The 23,270-nt window shown below is 36.4% G+C and overlaps 1 protein-coding gene across 1 annotated transcript in view; it reads left to right on the top strand.

Annotated features, from left to right (window-relative positions):
- DNAJC1 (DnaJ heat shock protein family (Hsp40) member C1) overlaps nucleotides 1-23,270 on the top strand; it is a 109,352-nt gene that overhangs the window by 21,436 nt on the left and 64,646 nt on the right. The window contains exons 2-3 of the mRNA XM_084260192.1: nucleotides 19,250-19,351; nucleotides 20,111-20,157. Coding sequence (XP_084116318.1) covers nucleotides 19,250-19,351; nucleotides 20,111-20,157 — 149 coding nt within the window. The remainder of the gene's footprint in view (nucleotides 1-19,249; nucleotides 19,352-20,110; nucleotides 20,158-23,270) is intronic.

The raw sequence follows: 23,270 nt of genomic DNA, 5'->3' as shown, positions 1-23,270 counted from the left end.
AGTTTATCTTATTGAATAAATATCAAATACGTATTCTGGCTGGTGGTAAAAAGAAAAGGTTAGATGACAGTTGAATGTAGTTCAGTATTTAAAATTGTCATTTCAGCCAGTGGAGATTCATTTGCTGGAAATATGCTTGTGAAATATTATTTCTCCCTCTATGGCATTAGTACATCACGTGGCATAGAACAGTATTGAAATGAGTTTCTTGTCAGTGCTATTTTGAGTAAGATTTGTTAGAAAACAATGAAATTTAACTTCATTACATGGTATGTGTTGGCTGCATTTATTTTATTGGCAGTGGAAAATCTTAGCTACTGTGGTGCAATACAATTTTTAAAAGAACCTAGTGTGAGCTCTTCCAGGTGCTACTATTTGATTTAGGGGAGTTTGAAATTTGAAAGGTACAAAGAAAATTATCAAAGCATTTGGAACATGTAATCAATTTGTTTTAGGAAGTTGCTGTTAATCTTGCTCTGTTTGCTTGCCAGGCTGAACAGCATAATTGCCAAAAATCAGATATGGGGAGAATATGTGTATCTGTGTAAAATGAAGTCTATTATTCTAGGTGATTGACGAGAATTTTAGCAAATCTAACTGGTTTGATTGGTTGTTTTGTTGTTGTTTTTGTGGGTTTTTTTCCCCAAGACATAAGCTTATCTAGCAATGAATTTATTCATTCAGGGATTTGTTATATGAGTGCATACAATTGTTAAATCTGGTGGTCCAGAAATCACTTATAAAAGGGGGGGAGGAGAGGGGTATATGGGGAAGGCTGTGATGCAACTCTTGCCCTTCCTGGAGGGTAACTAGTTTGTTCTAAATAGTTTCTATGTTAATCATAGTAGCAGTACTGCAGTAGTAGCAATTCCCCAGAAGCAATGTGTTTATTTCTGCTTATCTGGTTAGGAGTTGCTGATAATAGCAAAGGTCTCAATTTCTAGGTTTCATCTCTGTTAAAGTCAGAAAATTCATATTGATCTTTTAAAAATCCTTTGTCTTTTTTCTTTTACTATGCTAACACTTGGGGTCATCTTTGCTCTGAAACTGTCTCTTAGTTGTATCTTTATATTAATATAATCATTACAACTTTGAGGTTCTTTGGCATTAAAAATTGTTTGTGGCATTTTCATTTATTTATCCGTGACTGTTGAGCAAATCTCAAACCGCTGCTTCCTTGGGTTGAAGAAAAAAGTGAATTCTTGGAAAAAGCATAAAACTACACAAATTAGTAACCAATGTATGCAGTAAATTTCTTTGGATATTCCTGGATTCACTACTGATGTGTATTTTTAACAAAGAATGAATTCTGTATCTCTAGGCAATATTTCACTTTGTCATTTAAAAGTAAAAATGCCCAGAACTGAAGACTTGATAGTATTGCTGAATTAATTTTTACTGTAGCTTACTTTTTAATAGTGATGGAAGTGATTCATTAGTTAAAACTCCTAAATTAGTGAAAATAATTAGTAGTTTCTCCCTTGTGGAGAGAATTTCTAAATGGTTTTATTTCTCTGTATTAGAATAATAGACTTGGAGAAAAAAGCTGATACAACCAATCATAAAACTAATGATTAGCATTTGTAGTTGTAATATGAAGTGAAAGCAGAATAAATAAATACGAATGAATTAAAATTGCTGATAGAATTAGGACTTCATGAGTTTGGGTTGTTGGTTGGGTTTTTTTGGGGGGTTGGGTGTTGTGTGGGTTTGTTTTTGTTTTTTTTTTTCCTTGAGAGCCTCTCAGAATGCGAATTTCATTGTGTTGAACTCATTAATGCAGTGAACAGCAAGTTCACTTACTCGATATTCACCTAAATTTCAGACCCAGTTAAAGTTTTCTGGACACTCATTCAGTAAAGAAAGCAACAAAACCTTTTCTTTTTTGTTGCTTTATCACTAAAACATTTTTACATATTGGGTCTGGTTTTATTTGTACTTATTGTTAATGATAAACTTAACAAATATCCTTGACTTGCTGCCTTTTAAAAATATTTTTCTTTTAACTTCTTTTGGTATAAATATTGATTTAGAAATATGGAAACTATTTATAGTTGTGTCTTGGTGGACTATATCCCAACTTCCTTCTGTAGTTTCCTCATTTTTGAGCACTGCTTCCTTCCCTTAGATCCCTGTTTGGTCTTATATCTACATTATTAGTTGGAAAGAGGTGGGTGATTGTGAAGACTTGTAAAAAGCTTTATTAAGGTCTTTCAAGTGAAGAACATTACATAAAGTATGTATGTGTATAGATTGTGACCTCTGCGTAGTGTGCAAAGTCTGTCTAAATTAAGATGATTATGGAAATTGCCCTCATTTCAGTTTTTCAAGGAATGCTTGCTATGCTAAGAAACCTTTATAAGCAAGACTCTTTCATGCAACTCTAAATCAATATAAACAGAAAGGTTTTCTTGGGTAAGATAAACTGCTTTCCATATTCAAGGTTGTCTTTTCAGTTCATGGATATGTAAGTCTGACTCTAGATTTATAGATATTGTTGAATAAAAGCACTGCATGCCTCTCAGTTTATTTGGGTGCATAATTCTACCAGTGTTTAGGCAGCCGTCATATTTGACTCCTGTGCAAATACAGGCAGGAGTCCTAGGATTCCTGAAAACTTAAGACTTGTAATTTTAATCTTTAAAAACAATGTTTTTTAATTGCATGCAAATGTTGATTGCCCTATGTTGGAATAGTACAGTTCTAGAAGTTATTCTTTTTTTCTTACGTGGTGCAGGAAAACTACGTAAAATATAAAATACAGGAAATACTGTTTCAAAAATACAACTGCAAATCCTTAGGTTCTTGGGTGTGGGGTTTTTGTTTTGTTTTGTTAAAGAAAAAACTTGGATCATTCATGTTTATTCAGCTTGACGGAGTTTGTTTTCCAGGGTATATAAGACTTTCAAATTCTTAGTCAAATGTTTTACATTAAATGTGGTGATATAATATGATAGTGGAGGTATGGCCAGTATGTCTTGCATTGATAAATGCTAACAATGCCATTTGCATAAGCAAAATAGTTCTGGATTATTTATAACCTCTGAAAATTTTATTTCAACAAGATTATGAGTAATTTGGACAAAAAATGGCTGCAGTCATTTATGGTCTGAAAGTAGACATGTCCATTTGTGCTTCTGGATTACCCTCTTGTGTAAAGTAGTTTTTTGTTGTACCAGAACAGAATTGGTAATTAAACTTTACCCAGTTTCACATGTGGCTGCCATTATTTTTAGAATACTATTTTAATATATATATATAAATAATATATATACGCTATTATTTTTAGCATCTCATTATTTTCATTCTATTTGAGAGGTTTTGCAAGGTGCTGGGTCTTCTGCTTCTTTGTCTTAGATGATAAAAATACCTATGTCGTGCAGAAAGTGCTTGGTAAATATTTCTAGGTCTTTTGAGACAAGAAGGACACTTTCCTGTAGGAGAATGATCAGTTGCCTGGACACTGCGTGTTTCAGAACTGTCTGTCTACACCTGGGCTCATCTGCTTGTAATACGTGCAGCCTCCTTCCCCTTCCTCATTGATGCCGTCGGTTTACTGATTTCTCCCTGCCCTTCTGAAAAGATGGAGCGTGCACTGGTCTCCAGTTCCGTGCACGTAACAGTCTGCTACTGTGTGTATCTCAGAAACATTGCACAAAACAATAGTGTTTTAAGGAATAATCCATTTTATTTGTGTTACGATTTGTAATTTGAAATAGGCAAGCTGATAACTAGCCTGATTATTCTGCAATTTAGTGGAGCCTGTTAGAATCAAAATGATTCTTCAGAGAGCTGGGATTTATTGAAGGCAGGGGGGGAAACACTGCTTGTGAGTTAGTGTTATGAAGCAGGTCTGCATTGCTTATGCAAATATCTCTTTCTTTTTCGAATCTACTTGTTTCTCTGTCCTTTTGTACAACAGCCATGTACGTTAATATCTCTTTTAAAGATTAGTAACAAATATCTGGCACTGCATACTGTAAAATTAGGGAATGTCAGTTTTCAGAATGTCTCAAATCTTAATTTGGTTTCTTTGTGCTTGTTCATTGTGATGATTTTTAATTCACTACATTATATTCTACAGGGTCTTTACTTATTCAGGCTCAGGGAGAGATCTGGCCCCAGTGCAGCTTCAGGCTTATGTATTGAAAGAGACTGTTGTCTGTAAAAACTGTTTAACCTGTAGATGTTGAGGGTACATAGAGAGTGGGGGAGAAGATTGCAGAGGAAAAAAAAAAAAAGGTTTCATGGGTAAGCTAGTCAGACGAAAAGTGCCCCTGAGGATTGTATTCTGTTCCTCTCTCTGCCACAGAATTCCTATGTGATGGTAGGGAAGTAGTTTAAACGAAACTTTTCCCAAGTGGTGACTAATTGATTTGAGTGCTCTGCAATTCTGGTTGCATAATTTGAGATACTAGGGGCTTATATGCAGAAATGCTGAGGGTTTGCAGCTGCAGTTGAAGTCGATTAAAGTCTGTGCCCTGAATGTACGGAATGTTGTTTGATACTGAGCGCTTGGAAAAATTGTATCTGAGAGAAAACTGGCCCCCGAGATTCCTGAAAATTTTACCTTTGCCTGTGCCTCGTTTTGCAGCCCATAAAAAAAGGAAAACACACACTTGTCTCAAGATATTACAATGGTGAATAATATTGCTGATGAAGTCTGATGCCATTGTGATGGGCTTCAAAACAAATAACCACGGCTTCCAAACATGTTTGAACAGCATGCAGCTAAAAGCAGATGAGGCCACACATGAACAAATGTGTGGAGAATAAACTGAATAGCTGCTCGCTGGGTAAGCAGTCATCTTCTGAATGTTGCATAAAGACAGAGTGGCAGGAGTAACGACAACAGATTGTAGTTCCTTCTTGGGGAACTGACTAGTTCTTCCCAAATCCCCTTTACCTGTTTGGAATACTCATTACTGGCTGTAGCATGTAATTATCTTTATCATATTTCTGTTATCCCTTAATTTTTAAACTGTAAGTTTATATTTTAGATTTAATTAAACTCAAATCCTTTAACTATGTTATAATTTTTAAACAATAGCTTATCTTGCTCAGTAAAAAAACCACCCTACAAAACATACCATCCTATCTCTTGGTACAAAAAACCCAAAATAGAACTTGACCAAAATTTTTTATCCTTTTGGTCTTTTAGCCGACAGTGCGCCCTTTGTTGACATTGCCACAGGGTATACAGCTTCCACTGCTGGCATCTGCCTAAAGCTGGCTCAGGGTTTGTGTGGGACTAATTGGGAGAGGGAAGCTAGACAAGGAAACGGACTAATTTTAGTCCCCTTCTTCCTTTCTTCCTGCGTTCTCAGTTTCTTTGCCCTGCAGAAAGTATTTCTTTTCTTTTGTCCAGTGGTACTAGCTGTGACTTATTTTTTTGGAAATAGTTTTACAGTGTTTCTGCTACCACTGCTTTGTGTTTGGGGTTTTTTTCCTTCCAAAAAAAGAGAAGAGAGAGAAATTGCATCTGATGGATTCCTTTTTAATTTCATGTGTTTGATTTCATGGCTGGGGTTATGAGACACAGGGACAAGTGGCTTTGGCCTGTTATTGATAATTGTAGGATTGGCAATAGCAGTGGTTGTGTTGTGTTTTTTTTTTTTTTTTTCCCATGTGGATTTGCACTCTGAGTTCTTTTCTTTCCACCTGTATCAAAAGTACCTACTAAATATGTTCTTGCTTTACTGTTGATCTTTTTTTTGGTCTTGACTGTATAATTTGAAAAATTGGGGCAGAACCCGTAGTAGAATACAGTTTGGAGGTCTTAGCTTTCCTTCAGTTAAGTCCCATGACCACAAAACTTTTCCTGTAGCTTTTGCATTTTAAATATTTGACATTTTTCAGTGTCTCAGGCAGTAGGACCACAGTTTTATCTTCTGACTTTCACTGTTATCTTTGATGCTGATAATCCTGTAATCCCGTGTTGAGAGGGAAGTAAATGATTTGGTAATAGTCACTATCTTCTGTGGTCAGTTGGCTGAAATAGATTTCTGGTAGCATAGTTAATGGGATGTAACCTGTGCCAAGTTTTTATTGCTGCTCACTCAACTGCTGATTCTTCTTTTTCACAGGCGTAGAAAAAGGCATGCTTCTCCCCCTTTATTTTGGTCTTTTTTCCTTTTGCAGTGGTTTTTTTTGCTGCTAGTTCTGCTCACCCAACTTTGTAGTGCCTGCAGTTGGCTGTTGCTCTCTGTACCTTTACTTCCTGACTGAGGGGTTATCCTTAAAATGCAGGCATTGGGAGAAAATTTCTTACCTGTTACTTCTGCTTGTGATGGTGCAGAAATGAAAATGGCAGAAGCAAAACATCTTTTCCTTTCAGCTGTCCGGTTCTAACTCTGCTGCTGGGACTTGAGTGCAGGTCTTTGTGGGTAGATGAGAGAAAATGGGAGGCAAATATGCTCCATACAACTGCTGCCTTTTAATATTGGTGGCTGAATAACTGACCTCACTTATTTTTCTCTCAGGAGCAGGGAGCATTTCCAAATCTGTTTCACATGTCAATTCAGAGGGAATATTTGGTAAGAACTATGATTTTACGCCGCTAAGCTCTCTGGTTATGATGGGCTACTTAGCTTCCCAGCAAAAAAGGCTTAATTTCCCCAAATTTTTTTTTTTTTGTGTCTGCATAAGGAGAGAAGCAGGCACATATGTGTTTTAGATACTCACCACCTTTTGTAGTGATGAGATGGCTGGATGTTACACTCACCTAACTGAAGAACACTTAAAGTAGATGGGAATAAGTGTTTACTTCAGGCTCATCTTCTCAGCATTTCCTCCTTATGCGGACCTGCCCTCTGTCTCTTGTGCAGTTGTCTAGGTTTCCAGAGTGTGTGGTTCAGCTGCAGCCTTGCTATGAATGTTGTCATGAGAGTAGAAGATCCCCACGTGCTGGCTCTACCAGCTGTTCCCTCGGCTGCTTCTGTCAGGGAATTTCCCTGTTGTGAGGGTCGTTCCAGTTTGGGTAGAGACGGTCTTCTGCTTCTCTGGCTCTTGTAGGCCAAGAGAGAGGCAGTTCATGGATCAGTATGAATTACTCCCTTAATGCAAGTGATACCTCCAGGGTGGCACTGAAAGGGAAGAGCAGTAACTGCTTGCAGGGAATGACTTTATGAAAAGCAGGGAAGTGATCTTTCTGCATCTCACTTGGGCCTGTGTGGTTCAGTTCAAGCATTTTGATTTGAAAAACATAGAGGGCAATTCAGGGAACAGCGTGCCACTGTGTGTAACAGTATCTGCCCACAGCTGCCATAAATCTTGAGAGGTAATTATCTTCCTTAAGGGTTATTTGGCTCATTCTCACTAGAAATAATGTCAGATAAGCTTTTTTAGTGACCATAATACCCGTTTTTCATACAAAATTGCTAGTGAATGGCAAGGGCTGTTTTTAAGTCAGTTCCATCACAACTTATTGAGTATATTTTTCTCTTTTAACATGGGCATGATTTAAAAAAATATAATTTTATTTCGCTTTCAGTTGCTTATAATGAATTTTCTGTGTGAATTTTAATTCATGGTTCCTAATTCTAAACTTGATTTCTTCATCCAGGTATATTTGAACATCTGCTGGCTAATTTATAACTCGTACAGACTCTCATGGTGGTTACAAATAATCTTTTGGGGTGTTAGTGTCCCCTGCTTTCTGTCCTAGCCCTTTATCAGGTCTGGCGTGTTTTATGCCATCAGACTGAGTTGAGGTGGTCAGGAAATGCTTTCAACTTGCTTTGTTAGGAGTGTGGTGACTTCTAGTGTAGTGGTAGGCCATGGTAATGGGCAATCAGTTAAGTTTATTGAAGTTTAACTGAGATGTTTGTTAAGTTTTAGGCTGGGATGCATCTTACACAGAAAATTTGCTGACGCTGGCATCTGTATTATAGAGAGTGATGGAGGGCATGCCTATGTTCTTTCAAGGAGGCTATGTACTAACTCAGCAGTGAATTACTATATAGGTAGTGGCATGTTACAACCTCCCTGAGGTCTTCTGAGTCCCGAGGTAGTAATAGCTCATTAAAATGGTAGTTAATGAGTATAAAGGGATCATTATGTGACTCTCCTACATGACGGGTAAGGCTAAATCCTAACTAGTTCAGTAGAAAGTATTTTAAATACAGAAGGAAGGAATTTGCTTAATGCTGCTGGTAGTTTTTTGTAAATCTAAAGAGATACTTTTGAAAAAACACCCATAGAAAAATAAATTTTGAATAAAGTAATACTGGTTTGTATATGTATTTTAGGGCTTTCAGAGGTATCAGTATCCTACATATTCTTGAAGTTACCTTAACAGAGGTTAAAAATAGGCAGCATTTTGCCACTTCTGGCAAGTTGGGTTTGAAGCAAAAAATAAAATTAAATTGCTAATTACATTTGTTTTTTTAAGATCTCAAGATTTGTAGACGTTTTCTATTCTATATGCTGAAAATAAATGGTGGAATGATTCTTCCTCGAGGGAGGAGGTGACTTATGTTCCCCTGATATGATTTTGTTGGTGGAAAACAACCAGCTCCCACAGGACATCATCTTTTTTATGCCTTTCATTTAACAATGGTTATTTTCTGAAAAGTATTAAGGATTTATCCAAACTGAACGATGTGGATTTTGTAGCAGTGACATGAAAAACTTCTTGACCTCAGTAAATGCCTCATGTCTTCTAGGCTCTGGACAAACAAGCAAATGAAAGACTATAGACTCTAGGTACAGCTAGATCTCAAAGCTCAAGTTCAGTGGATAGGACTATTTTAAAATGTCTTTTAAACTAAGACAAAAATAACATTGCTTCTAAAAATGACCCCTTCAGAAATATTGTACTATGATACAGAGGCTAGGTAAACAGTAAGAAAAGGAGGGTGGAAGTAAGTACAAAGTATAATAAAAATTATTAAAATACAAAAATATATTATAAACGTAAAATTATATATATAATTTTGAAAGAGGTGCTCCTGCTTTGTCAAAAATGAAGAAATGTACTGCTGTGTCTGGATATGGTTTACAACAGCAGCTCTACTGTTTCCTCATTTAGGTGTATTTGTTGCAGGTATTAAGTACTTTTAATAAACCAAATACAGAACACTGAGAAGAGAGAGTTTTAAAAGTCTTAATTGCATTTGTGGAAATTTCTTGTTTAATTTATTACTTATTTTCGTTTGACATTTTCAAGACACCTTGCTGATTATCTGTTCTGTATTTTCTTTCAAGGCTAAAACAGATAATGGATGGAGAAGTATTCTAAACTCAAATTATGTGGATGACTTATTAGTGATCATCTACTACAGGATGACTTTTTTAATAGTTCAGAGTAACTGCTGTGTGACAGGAAAAATAAGCTTCATGCCTAGCGATCCAAATCATGGAGCAGGGCCCCACAGGACTTCAAATTCATGGCAAAGAAGTGTTTCCTGCCACCTCTTGATACTTGCCATTCCTTTCAAAGCCCTTTTAAGGTTTTGTGAAAATCTCATTGACTTTTTCTCCTTCTAGCATGAGCATCTGTCATCTTCAGTGTGACAGGAATACTGTCTTTCAGCCAGGACCTTTTAAACTACATAAACAGATGCAGTAAATCCAGTTGGAATATTTTAAGAGTAATTATTAAATTGATCATCAAAAGGATATTTAAATTCTGAAATATAGGACTGTTAGTGACCTACTATACCCTGCTGTGACAGAACCAGTTAAATCTAAGTCATGCCTGATAAATGTATGCAAGAGCTGCTTCAGCAGTGATAAGCAAGTGATGCTTCCAGGAAGTTTTCCTGGTACCTAACTTAAATCTTCCTGTGCTGTTATCTGACTGATACCTCGTTAACCCTGATAGATCCGACAAGGCAATTATTACAGCTGCCTTTTATGTATTTGAAGATGTTATTTCTTTGTGTCAGCTGCCTGTTCTTTGGGTTTAACTCACTCTTGTTCTTTCAGTTTCTCTGTATTTGTTTAAATTTTTTTTTTCTCCTGGACCTCTTACTATTCAGATTTTGTTGTTTATCTTCAAAACAGGCTTATAGCTTTCTATAAGTGCGTTGTTTGAACTTGACACAGCAATCTGCTGCGGTCTTACAGTTGTTGTGTGAAATGACACAGTTGCTCCTCGCCGTACAGCTCACGGTGGGCTCTGCCGCGCAGAGAGGCGACATCATGCTTCTGACTCATGCTCAGCTTGTGCTTCACAGGTCATTTCTGCCGAACTGCTTTGTTCTATCCTGTGTTTGCGCAGTTGATGGTTTCTATCCAGATGTAGATCATTAGTCTTTCACTTAGTAAATAATGTCATATTTTCTTAGACCAATTCTCCAATTTGTCCGGATCTTTTAAATTCTAATTCTCTTTGACAGCATCTTTGTAGTTTTTCCCAGATTAGTGTTAACTACCAGTTTAATAGTGATTCTGTAGTTCAACTTGCCAGTTAAAATATTGTCAGTGGACCTGGGACAGACCTCATAAAATCCTGTTCGATACACCTTTTCATTTTTAAGTTAGATTCTTTAACTAATCAAGGTATGCTTTATTTTCTTTCCAGTTTATTTTGCACCTGCAAGAGAAGCTTCATGATACACATGTTTTTGGCATTTGTTTGAAAAATGTTGTGCATTAAAAATGTTACTTAAGTCAAGATATGAAAATGATCATTGTTCGTTCCAAGCTTGTGTAATGTCTTAACTTCACAAAGCAGTTTAAGAACACAGTTGAGCAACAATCACAAACATAAATTAGAGCATTGTATAAGCGTTAAGGACTGCTGGGAGATTAAGGCTTGTTTACATGTGGCTTTTATATTAGTACCTCTATGTATAAAAACACATATGATGGATATGCATGGGTGTATGAGCATATAAAATTGTGTCCTTCCCGGGTGATAGGGCTGAGGAAGTTGTTAAGAAACAGTCAATGTTTATTAAGAAGTTTGATGCCCATGGAGATTATTTACCATGTAAATATCTTGTTGTGCATAAGGTAATGGGTTGAAAACTTATGTGTTGAAGATAATTGATCTCTATTGGCTTATTTTATGGCTTTATAAGAATTTCTTTTCAGCCATACATCCTATATCCTGTCAGTTGCATGCCCTTTCCTTGTTTTTCAGACATCAGAAGGGAGGGTGATAAACAGCTTTCAAAAATATGAAGTTTTAGAGCTTACAAGTCAATTAAAGGTGTTGTCACAAGGTGACAGCAACACTTCAGGTGACACAGGAATTCAGTAATTAGCAGCCCAAGCATTTTTGGGGGAAGTATTTATTTTGGTCTTTGGCTTTCTTTAAGACCTAAGTCTCTGGTCATTAGTAGCCTCCCTCTAAAATATTACGCTTAAATTGAGATCTGGGAGGCGGTTATTTGAAAGGACAGGCTAGGTGTGTAGGAGCACATGGGTCAGTAATGTCAGTTCTGGTAGGAGGCTGTAATGAGAACAGGGTAAGCAAGAGAAGGAGGTGGTAAAGGCTGGGTATGGATATAGCTTTGCTGATTCTCTAAATTAATTTAATTCCTTACTCGCTGGAAACATGCTAAAGCTGAAATGTAGCAAGAAAACTGTATAAACAATCAAATAGCGTATTTTGGGCATTAATGTTCTAGGAGAGGTTGGAACTTGCTAAGATCCAATGCCTCAAAATCTTTGCCTCCTTATGCTGGTTCTCCACATGATGAACTGTCCTTGGGTATAGTGGGTTCCTCTGTCTTGTGAATCGGGGGGCTGTGCTAGACAGGGGCAATGGCATTGAGCATGAAACACGATGCAGGAGGCATCACACTCTACTTTTCCCGCCAACTTGGAGTGTAAACACAGTGGTTGTCTTTGCAACAACTTAGATCCTGTGAATATGTTGCAGCATCCGGAATTCTGCAGGTAGTATTTTTTCCCTGGGAGCTGTAAACTGGAAATCTGTGATGCAATAGGCAGATTTTTGAGAGAATTCCCTAGAAACAATTATCTTTATAAGGGAATACCCACAGGTACATAAAAATATATACAGCTATTTATATTTAAAAAACCCAAACCCACAAACAACTATGTAAAAAAAGTACTATAAAAATGTAATAAAAATAAATATGTAATAGTGTTCCTGGGAAAACATTAAATAAATAAAGACTACCAACTCATTCCTTCCTTTTGAACTACCAGAATGGAAAAGCTAAATGGAAATAAACTATAACAGTAGGGAGGATTTCAAATTAGTCACTATTGGCTTGAATACTCAGTTGTGGTTTGATAGCTTTTTTCCATTTTGAATTTGAAGAGTAATTCTAAAAATGTTGAGAGTTGGTGAGTGTTCGCTGCATCTCAGGAGACAAAGATCATGCTAAATCATAACTTATGATTATATATGACAGTGTTCTCTTGGGCAATCTCATTTTTCCTAAGTAATCAGTTTCTGAAAATGTAAGTTTAAAAAGTTAAAAGGCTAAAATCGTTTCAACAGAAGACAAAAATTACATATAAATACTGTTCAAATTGGTCAAGAAAAGCTAAGCATGTGTAATTGTGCACATGTGCTGAGCAGAACACACTTTTTTGGTTTCTCAAGCATGAGGCAGCAGAATTTTCATTCATTTGGCATGCTAGGCTGAAAACAGAGTCTTCTTTCATTTGACACACTCCCCTGGAAACAAACATGCCAGTGAAGGGATTGTGCCAGTTATCAGAAGCTCCCAGGAATACATTGTGCTGGTTTGTATTCATTTTCATTTCATGTATTGCTTTAAAACTTAGCAACATAAAAAAGCATTAAAACACCTTTTTAGCATTATTTTTAGTTCCTACGTATTTCCCTGCTGTGCTGTTATTTGGTTTAAATCAACGGAATGTTGCGAGACACATGGCTTGGTCTGCAGCAGAGCACATCTCTCCTCCTGCCCGGGTACACATGGAGCATTCATCTGTAGAGAAGCAGCAGATTTGAGTTTAACTCATTTTACATCCTTGAAAAAGATGAGTGTCTTAGAAAGAAGTTCAATATAAATAAAGGGTGAATTGAACAAAGGTTATGCAGCAAGAAATGTAAGGCAAAACTCAGCTGGCATCTGTTAACTATAAAATTTCATAGATGATGCTCGGTCTTCTGGGAGACACTTGCTTTTCTTTCCTAGTTATATTCTTCGGGGTTGCCAGCAGGTCCTTCCCACCTCTGGAATTCACTACAAGACACTCTTTCCCTCATAGATTTTTTTTTTTTTTCCTGAAGTGCAAACTTGGCAAAATCAGGTGTACTTGGAACTAATCTGGTCGTGGGGGCTGAAATTAAGACCAGGTTGTGGTGGATGCATGTAGTGAAGCAAATATGGGAGTGGTGTTTTAATCAAGTTTTGTATGGGTTAAAAGTCATTTATTTCCTAGTCCAGTTTCTGCTGTTAGAGGAGCAGCCACATTAGATACAGTAACTTCTGCTTTTCCTCCTGGTGCTACTGACCAATATTTACGTATAGAAACAACAGTATTACTTATTTAAAGGGAAATTACTTTCTGAAGAGGTGTTTGAGGAAACGGGTGCTTGTGACTGTGCACTGAACATATGCATTGTGATGTTTAAGGCTGTTGATACCAATGGTGGGATTTTTTTGTTTGTTTGTTTCTAAGAGAGTCTCATTTAAAAATTTTTTTTTTTAAAAGTCTAGAGTGTATGCAAGGCATTGAATTATACGGTTTTTGTTGTGAGCTTTCAGAGTCAGAATGGCCTTCAAGCAGGTTGAAGAGCTACGTGTCTGTCGGCCTATGCTGAACCAAAGAGGGGGTGAGAATTGGGTTGGAAGAAGTGTCACAGCTGTATGGTGTCTGTCCCAACAGTTACCTAGAGAAGGGTTGTGGCACAACACTGGTTGCTGTCCTGTCCCTGTTTAGAATGGGTCACACTGTGTTCATTGATGTTGCTGGAGGAATGAAGACTGTAGATATTTAATTGTTGTTACACCATGTTTGTTCAGTCTCTGACACTTACAGATAGTAGTTTTGTGTGGACTTGACATGAAAACAGCCATGCAGAAAGTAGCAATGTTGACACAATGTTTAATTGACAACTGTACTTCAGTTATCTGCTGCTGCTTGTTTTGTGCATTTTTGTGGGACAGCCTGTGCATCCTGCAGTTTCAGATCATGGATGAAAAAGATGTGATTGTGAATTTGCAACCTTCTTTTTGGCTTCTTTTTCTGTACTGTTTTACATCAAATTGTATGCCTGATGGTTACCAAAAGGAAAGTAGTGAGTCTACACTCCTTTTACTACACAAAAACTCTGAAGTATTTTGTTGAAGAAAGCGTACTAATTTGGATTGCTCTTAAATGAAAAAAATCTCCAAACACAAGAGAACTGTAACTTAGGAAGGCTGAAAAAAGCCTCGTGAAGGCCTACCAGCACTAAGGTTATTCACAGGTATAAGGTTCAGACTTGAAATGCAGTCAGCTGGCACTCTATGCCGTTGCCGCCGTTCCTTGCTGCGTAGCTTCATCAGCACGCACTGTGGAAAATTCTGCGCGTTCCTTCGGTAGCACTGCAATGAAACAGGTACACTGAGGTCATTCTCTTCACCCATGAACGAGCGGTTGGACAAACAGCAACTGAACAGAAATGGAATTTCTGTCCACATACATGGTCCTATGGACCACGTGCCTTCCCATTACTAATAAAGATAATGCCACCTATTTGAAGACATCAGCAGGCATATTTAAAAACCAAGATGAATTGAGCACATTTACTGCATTAGAAGCAGTTGCTAAATTGTAAGTAACTAAGTCTTGTTGTATAACGGCATTGCACTCAGGGGAACAATTTAGGTTTTGAATTGTATATGTTGGTAAGTGAAAACTATGTAGACATTGATTATTTTTTTCCCCTTGACCTAATCACTGTTTGCCTATGGCAATATCTGATATGTTATGTGTTCACCAAGAATTGTCTTGGGACCACAATGAGGCTCTTTTTTAGCTTCATTAGTAATCATAGTTACATTAGGAATAGAAGGCAATGTAGTAATGTACTATACCACACCAGTTTTTCTATTTATTGTAAAGGTGGAAGTGAACTGTCTGTAGGTGGGAGTCTGAATTTGTATAGAGGACACCAGATTTGAATCTTCATGCGTTTTCAGCAAGAACTTAACAAAATATGGGATATGCCTATTTAGATAATTTATTTTTTAATGTGTTATGAAAAAAATCTTTGCTTCTCTTTATGTATTTATAGTTGAATGATAGAACTTTTCTTGGTAATACTAGAGAATATGAAAGTGATGCAGAGTAAAATAAAATTCAGTAATGTGTCTTTCTTTGTTTGAATTGGACAAGCTGCCAAAAGCAAAAAACATAACTAGTGAGAAGAATGCTGCTGCTTCTTCCCCACCCTGGGAATCTGATGCATGTCACCCTTTAGACAGCAATTAAAAATTCCAACAGTGTACCTTAAGAAATGCATTTAATTTCTGACATACTGTTCATTCCTTCAAATGCTAATTTTGTTTGTGTGTAGAAATACTTGTTTGTGTTGTAAGGGATTATGCAAAGAAGTGTAAAAGATTGAACTTTTAACTTCTACCTAGAGGTCATGTAGCTAGACACATGGACAATCTGTTCAATAAAGTATTAGCAATTAAATTCCCACGTGAATAGTAACATATTTGCATGCATAAGAGACCAGACTGTGGCCCACCTAAATATAGACTTCCAGTTTGGTAGTTCTGAGAACTAAAACACTTTCCCCTCCGTTGGCTTGTCTGCTGTGTGCATTTTTTCCAGCTATGCAGTTGACAGCTGAGTTTTGGGGGAGGTTTAATTTATTTTTTTAAAAATTTTAGTTTATAGCACTTATTTTGCATTATCTTGTCATATAAGTGCTTATATTGCACTTTGTTTTTCAAAATATATATGATGGAGTATTGCCTTTTTTCCTTTGGAACAGCAGTGGCTTGTTTGGAAGTGGACTTAGATGCTGTACACAGAAGTGTGTGCAGTTGTTACAGTGAGAGTAGTTCTCAATTTGTAAGATCCATTAACTGGAAATGAGTGTGTAAAGAAATGTTCAATCCTGAAAGTATGAAGGGACAATATTGCTTTGAAAAGATAGTTATCAAGTAATAGGGTGATGCTTTTGATGTTTCTTTCCACATGAGGGAGACAGTGTGACAGGCTCATTTCCCTTAATTGGTGGATAAATGTGGCCTACCTGAAGCACAGTCCTGGAGAAATCCCTGAATGTACTAGCTGTCTGCTACATAACCATCTTCTTTTGCTATTGACTGATAAGCCTACACATTTTATTTTTCCCTCCTTAGATGTAACCAAGGCCAAGACATCTGAATTGTGAATGAAGCCACCCAACAAGTCTTCTGAGCCTTTTCTTTAAAACAAACAAAGCCTTAGTGTGGTCATGGCTTTCTCTTTCAAGTCTTTGGACTAGTCACAGAATGGTTTGGGTTGAAAGGGACCTTAGTGATCATCTAGTTTCCTCTGGGCAGGGACACCCTCCACTAGACAAGGTTCCCCAAAGCCCCATCCAGCCTGGCCTTGAACACTGCCAGGGAGGGGGCAGCCACAGTTTCTCTGAGCAACCTGTGCCAGGGCCTCACCACCCTCACAGGGATGAATTTCTTCCTGGTATGGAATTTAAATCTGTGCACTTTCAGTTTAAAGCTGTTACTCCTTGCCATACCAGTACATGCCCTTGTAAAAAGTTCCTTCTGCCCATATATATTAAATACTGGTTTAATCTGTAGAAAACACTTGACTCTTAACTTGGTGTTTTGTTGCTCAGCCTTCATGGAAATGTTACTGAAGATGACTGAGGCAGTTAACTACAAATTAAAGTCTCTCAGAACAGCTGACTTCAGTGTGGTAGATGCTTCTTTATTAGTTTGAAAATAATCATTCTTTATAGCTTATTTAGGGTCATACAGTGCTCAGAGGTTCTGTAGAGATGTGAGGCTTTCCTAAAGAACCAGCCACTTTGTTCAGGGCAGCTCCTAGAGGATCTTGAACCTTGATGCTTAACATTACCCATAGGTAACATGAATTAGCAAAATGTTTGGAACATACAAGAGTTTCCTGCATTGTGTTTGACAGTATTGGGAAGAACTGGTTAGCAGGTAGACCTGTTGTTGCTTTAGAAATGTGTATGGACCAGTTGTAACTGAATAATTTAGAGCAACATTCCATGTTACTAATTTTTACTGTCCCCTTTTAAATCTTTTAGAGGCTTAATTACAATTAGCTGATATGTTCATAAAGATCACTTTCACAGTGATAATCTCCAAATTATTTCTGGTAACTCAGATGAACAATCTGGTTTTATAAACTTTGAAATTTTTGTTTCAGCTTCTCAAGGTGAAGGAACAGATATTTAAACAATGTTATTCTTTCAGAGTTGACTTGGAATCTCTTGCTTTGCTCAAGCAAGAAACAGATAACCTACCTTTTGTTCTGATCTTTTACACATGTTCCTGCTGCTCCCAAATAAAGCTAAAGTTTAGATTATTTGGGTACAGCTGAAAACACTGTAACTCTTTTGCTTGCTTCTTGTTTGAAGCTATTGGAAGAATACTGTGGGACAACTATTTAATATACTTTTATCAGGTTTTTAACTATTCATTGGCAGTGTTGCAAAAAAAAGGACTCGACACATCTGTAGATGTGGTAGAGAAGGTTTTCACAGTCTCAATCCCTAATTTGTAAAAGATTTATTTACTTTGTATTTTTGTGTTTTTCGTATAAGTCTATTCCACTCAAGAATGTAATGTTTCTTTGTGCTTAGAATAGATATGTAGTCACTGTCTCTTCCTTCCCCTTAACCAAGGGTTAAAAATAAACCTATAAAACGATGGCAGTATGGAGTAACTCACTGGCAGTAATCAAGCTGGGAGCAAGCTGGTACTTAAAAAGAGGAATCCTGCTTTGGTATGCACCTGCCTCCAAGTGCTATAGGAAAATTTAAAATGAAAAAATGCATCTGCAGTCTTTGCAGGAGAAATCTTCTCTGTGAGTAATAAAAGCACCTTCCTTTGACAGACAAGAAGAGACTATAGTTACTTTGGTCTTGCATTAGGGGATAATACCAGCTTTCTCCAGATAATTAAAAATAATAATTTCAAAGCTGAGCTGTCTCAAATTCTGCACTTTCCCTTGCTTTATCCTTTTTCCCTTCCCCTTCTCCAGTATTTCTCTATTATTCACTCCTGGGCCAAACTTGTATACAGCATTATTACAGCCTCATGTTAGAAAACTGAAAATTTTAAAATGAAAATAATGATTTGTAATAAAAAGCCTGACAGACTAATTACAGTATTGCATTAATTATTATCTTATTTCAGCTCTGTTCCTCTCACAGCCAATTCAGATCTGGGTTTTGGTGTTTCTTAATCCTCACTGACATTGTAATTTTGAGAGAGTATACTGGGGAATAATATATATAAAAAATAACATATATAAAATCAGGAAATAAAAATTGTCAGATAAACGGTTGATGTCTAAAATGTTGCCTTGAACATGCTGCTAAAGAATGCAAGTAATTCTGTTTAAATGTGATTCTTTGTGGATCTTCTGGTGAATGTAACCACTACATACTATATAATACAACTCTCAAAATCTTCCATTTCTGGATATATTTATGGCATGTACAAAATAAGAGTTGTGAATTCAGAAATGTGTGTGTTCTGCAGCAAAGTTGGGACATCGTTGATGCATTTTACATTCTTAAGTTTTATTTTTTTTCTTCCCAAAATGTGCACGATTCTTAAGGTATAGATTGATGTCAGTGCTACAGTATAGCTTCAAGACTGCAATTTGAAGCTATTTTAGAAAAGTATAATTCTTCAGATGTGATGAAGCTGAAGTTGAATGGAAGTCCTATTATGGTGAATTACATGTAAATATTAATAAGGGAAGAGTTCATACCAAGTCCTGAGTTTGGGAAATTGAGCATGATAATTTGCTGAAATGATGTCTGTCTTAAAGATACACAGATGCAATAATTTTCAGTTTCTATTTGAACTTTTAAATGGTGCAGAAGGTCCCTGGGTTAGTTTTTAAGCAAGAAAATGTTGGGAAATTTTGGCAAATATAATTATAATGGATGTATGGTAATGAAGGAAGTTAAGGAGAAAGAAGAATTGGACTTGAATGAGTCATTTAGGCCAGGCTACGGGCATGGTTTGGTTGTTAGACAACTTAATGTTGTAGTTCCTGCACTTGGATGGCTGTCTTCACATCTCAACAGGGTTCTGGGTATTAGTTTCTGACAGTTGGCTCTGTTTTCCTTTTCCAGGATGCTTCATCTGCAGACATTCGCAAAGCTTATCGGAAGCTTTCACTGGTTCTACACCCTGACAAGAATAAAGATGAAAACGCAGAAACACAGTTTAGGCAAGTAAGTGCAATGTGTAACAATTAAAAGTTGTGGGGAAAAAAGATTCAGAATTTTTAATGATGATGCTGTTTTAGTAGGAACAACAGTGCATGTTTGAGATGAAGTTAAACATTGAATTACATTTTACCTGACATATCTAGATTAAAACCAAGTATACTATTTTAGAGTTAACTTGTTGAATCACTTGGATTTTGTATTTACCTGTATATTAAAACTAATTTGAACATAATAATTAGACCTTTAGAAGGAAAATATATTTTGCACTTTATGTAAGACTGTTTACAAATAGCCTTCTCAGAAGCCGTACAGAAAACTTCAGTTATCAGCGCAAGTTATGTGTAGGCATAATTTAATGAAAATAAATAATTTTAGTTCTTGAATTTTCACCTTTAGAATCTTTACAGAGTGAAAGGATACGACTGTCGTTATTAGGTCTGTCTTTAAAAGTATAATTTGATTACTAAATACAGGCTACTTGATTCCAGTAAGATCTTTAGAATGAAGCAAATGATATCTTTTCTTTTTAAAGTTGTAACTGAGACAAGACTCAGTTAAATTGACAGATGTGAGGAGGGGAAGAAAAAAAAGTCTTGTAGGAGTTGCTTGTTTGTGTATCTCATGATATGTTGTATATGAATGTCACTGCTTTTTCTCCATAGGAAGTTTGCACAGGTCATTAGTTGGCAAATGTAAAATGTGATACTGCTGCTCAAACTTTATAAACTTAATCCTAAAATATGTGTGTCTTCTGGTGTTTAGTTGGTGGCCATTTATGAGGTTTTAAAGGATGAAGAAAGGAGGCAGAGGTGAGTTAATTTTCATGGGTTCTTAAATAAAGCATTCATGCCAGTGATAGCTGAAGTCCTACTTGACTGAACTGGAACTTGTCAGATGACTTTTTGCAGAATTTAAGTTTGGAATTCTGCTGTAGCTGTTTAGTTACAGATTGTATGTGGCTTAAAGGGGAAACTGGTGTGTATTTTTGTGCGATATACTGGTTATTTTCCTTTAAAATTAGTATTTGAAAGAACTTTAAAAACTAGATGTTATTTGGAGCAATTTTTTAACACTTAACAATTATATCACTTTTTGTTGAGTTGTGTCTATCATGATTGCTTGCTTTATTAAAGCTGTGATTGAAAATACAGGCCACTGATTCAACTGTCAGTCATACCTCACTATATCAATAAAAGGGTTGGTGCATGATATTTAGGGATTATTCCAGTCTGTGTCATCTTCAACATTGTTTTCTGTTGCTTATTTCATTGGTTTTCTCTTTCAGACATACCCATAAGACTAAATTTGTACATATGTAGCACTATTTCTGTAACTTTTTTTTTTAATAAATGCTACTTGTTCAGGAGCAGGTCCAGCAGTATCTGAAGGGGAGAGGATTAAGTGCTGATCTGTTTTGATCTGTTTGCCTTTTTTTTTGTTTTGTTTTGGTTGTGTTTTTTTTTTTTTTTAAAGTGGATGACCATTTAAACTAATGAAAGCTGGGACAGTCAGTTTTGCTTTTGGTTTGTAGTTTTAGTAAATCATCTCATAAATCTTTAAACAGGGCTTATCTAGACATTTCTTGAAGGGTTTTTGGCTTTGTAAATGTCTTGGCAAGAGTCCAGGTACTATAGTACAGATCATCTACTCTTTGATAACCTCTCTTGAAGTGTCAAAATGTACTTAATTAAAATGTACTTAATTGAAAAAAACCCAACCACATCAAATTTCCAGAAGTACTTTTCACCTCTCACAAAAAAATTTCGTTGTGAAGTTCTAATCAAGGAAAGTTTAAGAAAATTGTTTGTGAAGTGGTTTCAGGCCATTTGAAAAGTCAGTGATCCCCAAAGTTTTGCCACCTTTTTGTTTATAATATTATTTACATGCACTTTGTGATATTGCCTCTGTGGAGATACAGCTGCAAGAATATTCCTAGTAAGAGTAGCTTTGTGCATGGAACTTTGCTGCAGTAGCTTGTATACAAAGCTTAAAATCATATTTTTTACATTACAGATGTGATTAACTTCTCCAACTTGTTTGTGAGAATATAGTTAATTAGTGTAGCACAGTGATTACAAATGAGAAGTTAAAGCAGCTCTAGTTTGTTCTGACTTGGATTGACTTAATTGTCTGTAACTTACATTGTCTATGTACAAAATATTTTTCTTCCATGGTGTGGATGTATGGTTGATACTGCTTCTATAGTTGATTAAATATAAATGTAGTGGATGAAATAGTGTTTTACCTTCAGAGAATTTTCTGGAAATAACATGTAGGGTAGCAGAACTATGTGGCCGCTTTGCTTTGGGAAAACCTTTATTGATCAGATCTATCACAGTCTAATGATAAACTCTCAGTTGAGCTTGTAAATGGAAGGTGGCCTGTCCAGTATGCTGTAAGGCCTTGTTGTAGCATCTCTTTAAAACAAATCTTAAGTGTCTCCCTGTAATACTGTTTCTGTTGTAAGATAACTCACCAGTTTTTTGCAACCATATGACAAAGGAAAGTGGAGAGTTGCTGCTTTTTTGGCATTTCCTTGATTTAGCTGTTGATACTTGGCTATGCACTGTGTGAGCTGATGGGACCTCACAGAAGAGGCTCAAAGTTTACTGTCATGGCCATGCACTGGGGAGAAACTGCTGCAACCTTTCTCTCTCAGGGCTTATCAATTTGGTTTTATCCTGATTGCAGAGACATTTATTTGGGTCTGCTGTAACAAGGCTTTCTGTCAGATCATCCCCCTGCCCCTCCCCCCAACTTGGCAGTGTTGTAGTTTTTAATTCTGAAGTAAACTTGACTTCTAACAAATTAGTTGGTGAGGAATTCTGGCAACTTAGCTGGGAGTTCCTTCACAACTGGACACCAAAATGGTTTAGGGTTTAGGATTCTACCGCCTCAGGATCAGTGAGCTGCTTCTGTTTCTGCATTGAAGTCAGTCATAGCTCTGACTGTTCATCTCAAGAGTGATGTAATCCGGGAGCATTTGTCCTGGAGTGTGTGTTTAGAGAGGGAACCAGGAAAGGCAAAAATATATTCCTGTACCCTGTAAGTGATTAACTTATTAACTTATTTTGAAACCATAGAACTAGGTCTAATTACGTTATTCTTCCATGTCTTGGTGAATGTCAGAGGTGTTAGTTGTGTTCGTGTACAGAAATAGCATTTTAAAAAGGCAGATCTCTTGGCATGTAATTATTTTTCTAAAACCTTTGTATTTTCATATTTATCAGTACCTGGTAGCAGAAACCTTTCTTAAAATATTGTAGTTTGTCTACTGACAATTATAATGCAGGACTTCATAATCAAAATGCATTTTGTTTTAGAGAAGGTTGTATAGTTGTGAAATCTTCTAATAATAGTAGTACTACAGAATATAGTAATGTTACCATGTTAGTGATTTTCTTACACACTTTGATACATAATCAAAACATTCTAATATTCTAACATTAAACATACACGCAGCAGACAATATTTTGTATAGACTGTAGAGTATGTGAAAGTTAATTTTTAGCCCATGTAGATAGAGATGGGTGCATTTTCTGAAATTTATAGGTAAATCGACTTGATAAATTTTATTATCCTTTGATTATTTTTAATTTATGAAAAAGTGGATAGCTTTACACACTTCTATTAATTGTAATTAGACAAAAATCTTAGGTTTTAATTTCATTGTTTGTTACCCTTTTAAGGAGCTTTTTTCACCTCCCAGGCCCATCCTCTGTAACAATGTGGGCTTGATTACAGGAAGCATTTGCAAAGGAATCAAGATATACTTGTTTAGAGTAAGAAAGGTGTTTATCGCAGCTCTCATTATAATTAAATATCTGTATTCATAGGTATAAATTGTTCAGGCTGATGTTGCACTGCATGTCTTTGACAGCTTGAGGGGAAAAATGCCCCCAAAATAAAAAGCACCAGTGCA

The sequence above is a fragment of the Gallinula chloropus genome (assembly GCF_964237585.1).
Source record: "Gallinula chloropus genome assembly, chromosome: 2".
Taxonomy (NCBI): Eukaryota; Metazoa; Chordata; class Aves; order Gruiformes; family Rallidae; genus Gallinula; species Gallinula chloropus.
Note: the sequence above shows the minus strand (reverse complement) of the source record. Positions and strands in the feature narration are given on the sequence as shown.